The sequence below is a fragment of the Scomber japonicus genome, unplaced genomic scaffold (genome assembly GCF_027409825.1).
Source record: "Scomber japonicus isolate fScoJap1 unplaced genomic scaffold, fScoJap1.pri scaffold_651, whole genome shotgun sequence".
Lineage (NCBI taxonomy): Eukaryota > Metazoa > Chordata > Actinopteri > Scombriformes > Scombridae > Scomber > Scomber japonicus.
The window spans coordinates 1-10,044 of NW_026518701.1; the positions used below are offsets into that span (position 1 = coordinate 1).

The 10,044-nt window shown below is 41.8% G+C and overlaps 1 protein-coding gene across 1 annotated transcript; it reads left to right on the plus strand.

Moving 5' to 3' along the window:
• Positions 1–2,740: 2,740 nt before the first annotated feature.
• On the plus strand, positions 2,741–9,036 carry LOC128354822 (arf-GAP with SH3 domain, ANK repeat and PH domain-containing protein 1-like; the record flags this gene model as incomplete). Its single annotated transcript, XM_053314972.1, has 4 exons — positions 2,741–2,886; positions 7,128–7,202; positions 7,759–7,808; positions 8,907–9,036. Coding segments are annotated over 4 exons (401 nt in total), but the record flags the coding sequence as incomplete, so codon positions are not given.
• Positions 9,037–10,044: the final 1,008 nt, after the last annotated feature.

Here is a 10,044-nt window from a genome sequence, read left to right on the forward strand (position 1 = left end):
GCTCCAGGTGTTTGTCTTCACCGCTGCTGAGAACAGAGAGAAAGTGACTAAAGCCATATTTTTACTCTCTCTCTCTCTCTCTCTCTCTCTCTCTCTCTCTCTCTCTCTCTCTCTCTCTCTCTCTCTCTCTCTCATCTCTTTCCTCCTCCTGAGGAAAATAATTGACTCCTTAACCCTCCTGTTGTCCTCAGTCAAGGAAGGACAGGAGGAAGGAAGGAAGGAAGGAAGGAAGGAAGGAAGGAAGGTGAAAAAGAGGAAGGAATTTAGGAGAGAAGGAAGGAAGGAAGGAAGGTCTAAGGAGGGAGGGAGGAAGGAAGGAAGGAAGGTGTAAGGAGGGAGGGAGGAAGGAAGGAAGGAAGGAAGGAAGGAAAGGTTACTTATAGCTCTCTCTCTCTCTCTCTCTCTCTCTCCTCTCTCTCTCTCTCTCTCTCTCTCTCTCTCTCTCTCTCTTTCCTCCTCCTGAGGAAAATAATTGACTCCTTAACCCTCCTGTTGTCCTCAGTCAAGGAAGGACAGGAGGAAGGAAGGAAGGAAGGAAGGAAGGAAGGAAGGAAGGTGAAAAAGAGGAAGGAATTTAGAGAGAAGGAAGGAAGGAAGGAAGGTCTAAGGAGGGAGGGAGGAAGGAAGGAAGGAAGGTGTAAGGAGGGAGGGAGGAAGGAAGAAGGAAGGAAGGAAGGAAAGATTACTTATAGCTCTCTCTCTCTCTCTCTCTCTCTCTCTCTCTCTCTCTTCCTCCTTCTGCCTCCTTTCTCACTTGTCTCATGACTTCTTTAAACTTTTTTTTTTGTTGTTGTTGTGAAATCTTTTTACAGCTCTGTCGGTTTAGTTTATAAAGCCTCAAAATAACAGCGTCTGGCCTCAGGTTGTCCGTTCAGAGATTCAGAGAGGAGGGAAAAGTCCTGAAAAGTAAAAATAAACAGACGAGTTAGAGTTTGAGCTGAGCTGGAAGAAGAAGAACCTTTACATTCTGGTTGGATTCAATATATAATATAAACTATACAAACACACTAAATAACATCTTAACCTTTGTGTCGTCCCTCTCCTCCTTCTTTCCTTCCCTCCCTCCTTCTTTCCTCTGTCCCTCTTTCCTCCTCCCTCCTACCTTCATTCCTTCCTTCTTCCTTCCTTCTTTCCTCCCTCCATCCCTCCTTCTCTTTTTATTTCCTCCCCATTACCTTCCTTCTTTCCTCTGTCCTTCTTTCCTTCCTTCCTCCCCATCACCTTCTTTCTTTCCTCTGTCCTTCTTTCCTTCCTTCCTTTCCTCCCTTCCTTCCTTTCTTCCTTCCTCCTTCCCTTCTTTCCTTGACTCGAGGACAACAGGAAGGTTAAAGACTTAAATTTTATGATTTTACCTGAAGTGGAATCCTACAATCTACAAAAATGATTTCTTTTCATTGCAGCTGGTATATTTGTTAAAGGTTATCATAAAACCTCCCATTTAAATGTTGCATCCTTCATTTTCAGTAAGTGAACTAGTAAATAATTATGGCTTGCTTTAGATATATCATAATATAGTGTGAACACCATAATAGTATAAATATATAAGAGAAGTGTTAGTGTTCATTAAAATTTGGAAATGTGATAGTTACTTTCCCAATAAACTGTAAAAAACTAGCGGAAATGCTGCACATGATCAAAGTAGGGCTGCGATTAATGATCAGTTTCATTATTGACTAATCTGATGGTTGTTTTCTCAATGAATCAATGAGTTGTTTGGTTGATAATTAGGGACTCTAATGTGGAACAGCATCTAGTAGGGCTCAGTGTTGAAATGTTTTAACACTAGTGCTGATATAATACGATATAAACCTTTAACAATACTTTTTAATAAAACCTTAAAGGGAAACTTTTTGGTTTGGTCTGGGTTTTTGTTTTTGTTGAAGTGTTGAAATCAGCCAAATATGCAGGGAGGAGATGGTCGTGTTGGAGTACAGAAAGTGTAGCTTAGTGTTATTATTATGGTTTATTTAATAGAGAGAGATACATATAATAAAATACACAAGCTAGAACAACTGGGTTTGTGAAAGTAAGAGATCAAAATATATAAATAAATAAAAAAGTAAGAGAGGAAGTAAACCAAGTATATTAAAAAAGTGTAGCCAACTTTCCAACTAAGTGTAAAACACAGTATAAGCAATAAACTGAGTCATAGTTTAAAGCAGACAATACTATAAATGGTCAAAGTAGGGCTGCAATTAATGATCTTTTTCAATATTAAAAACTAATCGATTAGTTGTTTGGTCTATAAAATGCTCCCCAGAGTCCTCAAATGTCTTGTTTCCAATCTGCAATCCAAAAATATTCAGTTTACTGTCATAGAAGAGTAAAGATAAGCATAAAATATTCACATTTGAGAAGCTGAAACCAGAGAATGTGGAAAATGTCCTCTTCAAAAAATAGTTGGAAATGAATGTAATAGTCGATTAATAGTCTAATTATTTAAACTTGAGGTCATAGAAGTAGACAATAGATCATACAGTGAGTCAAAGCGGACTTCCAACCTCAATATTTCTGTTAGTTGACACATTTAGATAGCAATAAAACAAACTATTTAGATTTTATCCTGGGCCTTATCAGCTACTGTAGAGTCATTTTGGGCTGCATGTGACTCACTGTTTCCTCTGTCTGCTTTCTAAAGCACACAACTCTCTGTTTCACTACACACACACACAAACCTCTTCCAGTCCTCGAACGCTAATCATCACCAGTTTGACCTTTTCCTTTCTTTCTTTTTTGCCAGATCATGTGCAAAATGAGGAGAACTACGCCCAAGCTTTGGATAAATTCGGGAGCAACTTCATCAGCCGAGATAACCCCGACTTGGGAACGGCTTTTGTCAAGTTCTCCTCCCTCACTAAGGAGCTGTCCGCCCTTTTGAAGAACCTGGTGAGTCCCTCCGAAATGTCTCATAAAACTCATAATATCAGTTAACCCTCCTGTTGTCCTCGAGTCAAGGAAAGAAGGGAGGAGGAAGGAAAGGATGGAGGGGGGAGGGAGGAAGGATGAGAGGAAGATGGAAGGAAGAGAGGGAGGAAGGAAAGGAGGGAGCAAGGAAGGAAGGAAAGGAGGGAGCCAGGAAGGAAGGAGGGAGGGAGGGAGGGACAGAGGAAAAGAGGAAGGAAGGAAAGAAGGACAGAAAAAATAAGGAAGGGAGGAAGGAAAGGAAGGAGGGAAGGAAAGAAGGAAGGAGGGAGGGAGGAAAGAAAAGAGGAAGGAAGGACAGAAGAAAGAAGGAAGGGAGGAAGGACAGACAGAAGGAAGGAAAGAAGGACAGAAGAAAGGGGGATGAAGGAAGGACAGACGGAAGGAAGGAAGGGAGGAAGGAAAGGAAGGAGGGAAGAAAGGGGGATGAAGGAAGGACAGACGGAAGGAAGGACAGACGGAAGGAAGGAAGGGAGGAAGGAAAGGAAGGAGGGAAGGAAAGAAGGAGGGAAGAAAGGGGGATGAAGGAAGAACAGACGGAAGGGAGGATGGGAGAAAAGAAGGAATAGTCAAAACAGACGGGGGTCAATTTGACCCGGGAGAACAACAGGAAGCTTAAAGCTGAATGATAAGGAACGAAATGCTTGCAGAGTGAGAGAAGAGAGAGAGAGAGAGAGAGAGAGAAATATTATTGTCGTCTTCTACTCCTCCTGTAAGTGGTTTAGGATTTAGGATTAGGATTAAGTTGATGATTAAATTAGAGTAAGAGTTCAAAGGTCAAAGGTCAAAGGTGAATATATATATATATATAGACAGTGAAAGTGTTTCCCTCTCTTCACAGTCTACACATTCACAACCGTCATCACAGTCGCACAGTATAGCTGACTGTGGCAATATCTACCTCCGAGCTTTGTTTTCTTTCTCTCTTTTCTCTTTTTTTTTTCTCCCTCTCTTTCCCAGACGAGGCTCTTATCTGCCCGCTGTGGATTTCCCCTGACGTTTTCTGTTGAATAATGTGTCCTGTTTGAATCCTCTGTGAGTGATTGTTGTTGGAAGAAGAGCCAGTCCTCGCGCTCTCCCTCTCTTCCTGTGTGGCTGACAGCGAGATTAGACTCCATAAATACACTTGGCAGCACCGGGAGCAACTGTGTGTGTGTAATGTGTGTGTGTGTAATGTGTGTGTAATGTGTGTGTGTGTGTGTGTGTGTGTCTATTCGGAAACCTTTCTAAATCACCCACCTGTCAGCTCCTACCTGAATATTGCAGAAAAAGTCAAATTATCACCATCATCTCATTTCTCTCTTATTATCTACTTTTTTTTTTTTTTTTTTTGCTCTCTCGTTTTGACTCTTCTCCATGTTGAGTATTTTATCGAGCATTTTTTTTTTTTTTTGTGAAACCTTCAATAAGTGAACCCCCGAGGCCTCCTGCTGCTGCTGCTGCTAGTGCTGCTGCTTGTGTGTGCGTGCATTACAAATGAGTATTGATGAACAGAGCTTGTCCTAGATTTCCCTACATGTGTTACTGGCTTAAATGAGAGGATTTTCTACACAAATTCAAGCCAAAATGTTGCCAATCTCTCTCTCTGTGTTTATTCCCTTTGGTTTGTAATCAGTGTTATCAGACGGTTGTGTTATTTAATTACAAAATAAAAGTAACTATAGATGAAAATGTTGATGATTAACCTCCTAATGAGTTAATCTAGTCGTGACAGTTGGGTGGTTTTTGTCTCATGTTTCATTAACTCATCGCAGCTTTGTGTTCTAGAATGTTGAACTAGAAAGTTCAACATTCTAGAACACTGTAGAACATTCTAGAATGTTCTAGAATGTTTGAAGTCACACCTTTAAGATTTTGCTCAGGAGGGTTTTTTCCTCATTTTTTAATATTTAACATGTTACTGAATACATATATTGCCTGTTTTTAATTCTTTTAAATCAATATTTTTTTATATATTTAGTAAATAAATCATGATGTGGGCTTATTTGGAGCACACATGGAGCTTAAATGGAGTCACAGTACCAATTAAACCCACTTTATTCATCAAATATCTTTATTTTATATTCCAAAATCTACATGAACTAATGAATACATTTTACAATGAGAGATAAATGTTGCTTTATAAGAAATGATCTCCCTTATAAATCATGTCAGTATCCATGACAACACAGCTGGAACACTTACCCTAACAGCTGATTTTAGATCGGCTAGGAAGGAAGGAAGGAAGGAAGAAGGAAGGAAAGAAGGAAGGACAGATGTAAGTAAGGAAGGAAGGAAGGGAGGAGGGAAGGAGGGAGGGAAGGAGGGAAGGAAGGAAGGACAGTTGGAAGGAAGAACAGTTGGAAGTAAGGAAGGAAGGAAAGAAAGATGGAAGGAAGGAAGGACAGTTGGAAGGAAGGAAAGAAGGACAGATGGAAGGAAGGAAGGAAAGAAAGATGGACAGATGGAAGGAAGGAAGGACAGAAGGAGGGAACATTTACCCTAACAGCTGAAAACATTGGTTAGAAAACTAGAAAAGTCATCAAATGTAATAAGTTACATTACTTTGATGAAGTAATTAAAACAGCTACATTACCTATCACATGTTAAACAGAGTAACTAGTTATCTGTAATCTATTACATTTCCAAACTAACCTTCCCAACCCTGACGGTCAGAGGAAACAAAGGATATGAGACTGTTAGAGTACACCGGCAGCCGGCCAGCGTAAGATTGATTCTGACGTCGTCCGTATGCAAGACGAGCACTTAAGGAAATACATTAGCACCCATTAAGCGTTGTTTACTTCCTTGACCGCTGCTGTATGTCTCTTTTTGTGGACTCGGCCAACAACAGAACAGGGACTTAAATGCTTAGCGCTGTTGTAAATGACCTCCTTGATCCTAATGGTTAGAGAGCTGCTGAGCATACTGTAACCGTGGCAACCCGAGCTGTTTGGCAACGTTGAGCTTTTTTCTTTTTCTTTTTTTTTTTTTTTTTTTGCTAATTCTTCAGGAGACTCACTGGCACTTGTGTTGCTATTTTTTCGGCAGGACTTCTGCTATTATATGTGCATGAATGTGTTGATGCATGCATGTATTAGAGGGTTATTTCATGTTTCTGTATTGTCATCGAATTTCTTAAAAAAAGGCTCAAATCCGTCTTTTAATACTTTTCAATTACAGCATTAATTTTTTACTGAAGGTGTGAATCATTTAAAGCTGCATTAGAGCACAGAATAGATCAGTAGGTGTAATGTGTAATGTGAAAGAGTGATGAACCCTAAAGCTAATTCATCAGCTTCCTGGAGCGTTTTAGCATCTTTAAGCTAATTTTTTTGGTTTTCTGCTCGACAATGTTACTATTTTGAATCATTCACACCGCTCTTATCAACCCCGCTTTTTAGCAGCAAACAACAAAACAACAAACCTCTTGATAACTGTGCTGCTAAAGAACCAGATATTCCCTTCAGAAAGTGGTGGAGCCCAAAACAGAGCTAAAAGAAGACGTAATCACCCGTCTGTTGGATAGAAACACGACTCCCACATGAATGCTAATGCTGCTGCATGCCTGCTAGATGTGTAACTAGGCAATTAATTGCTAATATATCAATCAAATTGTATAGATAGTTTGAGAGATTGATAATATATCTACAGCTCGTTCTGCTGCCCCCAAATTGCCCCAAAAATGTGTTGATACTGCTTTTAAAATGGGTCACAAATGGTTTTATTTAAAAGAAAAAGCTGGAGTTTTTTATTAAATAAGTTTTATTTTCAGACTTAGACTCAAGACAAAGTCCAGGCCACATATTTATTGTAATAAAGCAAACTTTAACCCAATGTAGCAGTGTTCTTAATATGGAAATCAATGGAAATGAGGGATAGGTTTACAGTTTGTACGTGTTTATTGGATTAAGTCATCGTTGGGCTTTTCATGGGATTTGTTGACAATAATGTAAAATGAATGAATATATTAATTTATTTTCTATGCATTTAAAATGATCACAATATACTGTAGTAATTTAAATCTGTACTGTAAATATTGTGATTGATTTACTTTAACTAATTGCTATATTCATCTCTGTCATCTAGCTTATATTACTGATGACAATGAATAGAGTATAAAAAGAAAAATGAAATAACATACTGAGTTATCACATGTTAAATAACGCTTAACGGCCACTGTTTAACTCTCTCTTCCTCTTCTTCTTCTCTGTGTCCTTTTCCAGCTCCAGAGCCTCAGTCACAATGTGATCTTCACTCTCGACTCGCTGCTGAAAGGCGATTTAAAAGGCGTGAAAGGGGTAAGATTTACTGTAAAACTTTCTCTTCCTGCTCCCCCCACACCACCCCACCCCTTCCCTTTTCTCTCTTTTAACTCTTCCGGCCCCCTCCTCCCCTCCTCTATGCCTCCATGGCACGACTCGGGGGATATAGATGCCTCGTCAGCACATCTCTCTATTCATCTCTCGGTTACTGTGTGTGTGCATGTCGAGTGTAAAAAAAAAAGAGAGAGACAAGAGATTAGAAAGATGAAGGCATGGGGGAGTAAAACTACTTTAAAACATCCCACTGTAAATCTTGCAGAAGGTAAACACCGCCTTTTGTGTAGTGCTTAAGTCGAGTGGCGAGTAACTGGGTCATGAACTCTTAATGTTGAGGGTACGAGGAGGGGTGTGGCCGCTCACTCGCTCCCTCACTCGCTCGCTCGCTCGCTAGCTGGCCATCCCGGGCATAAATCCTGAGCGAAGTGAGGCATTCGCTGGGGCCCTCTGGTAGCGATCCAATTCTGCAAATAACTCCGTCCCCATGGTGACCTCTTTGTAGTTTGCTGATGCTTGTTCCCTTGTGTTTCTGCAGGACATAAAGAAGCCCTTTGACAAAGCATGGAAAGACTACGAAGCCAAGTTGTAAGTGTATAATTAAAGTCTTCTGTTATGTTGTGTCACTGTGTTTTTTTTTTTTTCAGCATGCATGCAACTCGTTATGGAGCGATGAATAATGGATCAAACGCTGTCGGTAATGTGTGTCGATGTTGTTTGGAGCTTCACAGAAGAAGCTATACGCTCAAATTACACACGTGAAAGTGGAAAAAAAGAGAAATGCATCCGATCAAGTAAAGTCAAGGAGAGAGGAAGAAGGAAGGACAGAAGGAAAGAGGGGAGGAAGGAAAGGAGGGAGGAAGAAGGAAGGACAGAAGGAAAGAGTGGTGGAAGGAAAGGAGGGAGGAAGGAAAGGAGGGAGGGAGGAAGAAGGAAGAAAGGAAAGGAGGGAGGAAGAAGGAAGGAAGGAAAGGAGGGAGGTAGGAAGAAGGAAGAAAGGAAAGGAAGGAGGAAGAAAAAAGGAAAGAGGGGAGGAAGGAAAGGAGGGAGGAAGAAGGAAGAAAGGAAAGGAAGGAGGAAGAAAAAAGGAAAGAGGAGAGGAAGGAAAGGAGGGAGGAAGAAGGAAGGAAGGTTAGGAGGGAGGGAGGAAGAAGGAAGGCAGGGAGGAAGAAGGAATGAAGGAAAGGAGGTAGGAAAGGAAGGAAGGACAGGAAAGAAGAAAGAAGAAAGGAAAGGAGGGAGGAAGAAGGAAGGAAAGAAAGAGGGGAAGAAGGAAGGGAGGGAGGAAGAAGGAAAGGAGGTAGGAAAGGAAGAAAGGATGGAGGAAAGAAGGAAGGAAGGTAGGGAAGAGGAAAGAAAGAGAAGGATGGAGAAAGGAAAAGAGGAAGGCATGAAGGATAGAGGAAAGAAAGAAGGAAGGTAGGCAGGAAGGGAGGAAGAAGTAAGGAAAGAGGGGAGGAAGGAAAGGAGGGAGGAAGAAGGAAAGGAGGGAGGGAGGAAGAAGGAAGAAAGGAAAGGAGGGAGGAAGAAGGAAGGAAAGGAGGTAGAAAAGGAAGGAAGGACAGAGGAAAGAAGGAAGGAAAGGAAGGAAGGAAGGAATGGAGGAAGAAGGAAGGAAAGGAGGGAGGGAGGAAGAAGGAAGGAAAGGAGGTAGGAAAGTAAAGTCGTCTTCTTGTCTGTGTGCAGTACAAAAATAGAGAAGGAGAAACGGGAGCACGCCAAGCAGCACGGGATGATCCGCACCGAGATCACCGGGGCCGAGATCGCCGAGGAGATGGAGAAGGAGCGCCGTCTGTTCCAGCTCCAGATGTGCGAGGTAGGTTGTAATAAAAATAAAGAAAAAGAAAAGAAAAGAAAAGAAGCTGGAGAGCAGATTTAAGATTTCTGGGACAATTTCAACCACAGAGAAGGAAAGAAAAGAGGGTTCGTGACTCCAGCAAAACTCGTAGTATAAAGAACTACTTTTATATATCGGTGCGTTGGAAGTAGTACTGGTCTTGACCCCTTTAACCCTCCTGTTGTCCTCAGGTCAAGGAAGGACAGAAAGAAGGACAGGAGGAAGGAAGGAAAGGAAGGAAGGAAGGAAGGGAGTAAGGACGAAAAGAGGAAGGAATTTAGGAGAGAAGGAAGGAAAGAGAAAGGAGTAAGGAGGGAGGGAAGGAGGAAAGGTGGAAGGAAGGAAAGGAGTAAGGAGGGAGGGAGGAAGGAAGGAAGGAAGGAAAGGAGGGAGGGAGGAAGGAAGGATGGAAGGAGGAGGGAGCAAAGAAAGACGGGTGGAGGGGAAGAAGGAAGGAAGGAAGGAAGGAAAGAGAAAGGAGTAAGGAGGGAGGGAGGAAAGGAGGAAGGAAGGAAAGGAGTAAGGAGGAAGGGAGGAAGGAAGGAAAGGAGGAAGGAGGAGGGAGCAAAGAAAGAAGGGTGGAGGGGAAGAAGGAAGGAAGGAAAGAGAAAGGAGTAAGGAGGGAGGGAGGAAAGGAGGGAGGAAGGAAGGAAAGGAGGAAGGAAGAGGGAGCAAAGAAGGAAAGGAATAAGGAGGGAGGAAGGAAGGAAAAATTAAAGAAAGAGGGAGGAAGGAAGAAAGAAAGGAAGGAAAGAAGAAACAGTCAAAAGAGAGACGGGGTCAATTTGACCCGGGAGGACGACAGGAGGGTTAAAATGGAGCTATGGGACATTTTTCAGAGCAGCAATCAAGCAGTCAGATTACACATTCGATCTCTGCCTCAGAGCCTCGTGAGCCGTTCAAGTATCCCCGCGTGAATCGCTCAAACTGCTGACTCATCGTAAATCACTCCGGATTGTAAATAATACCTCCAGATTTATGATGTGT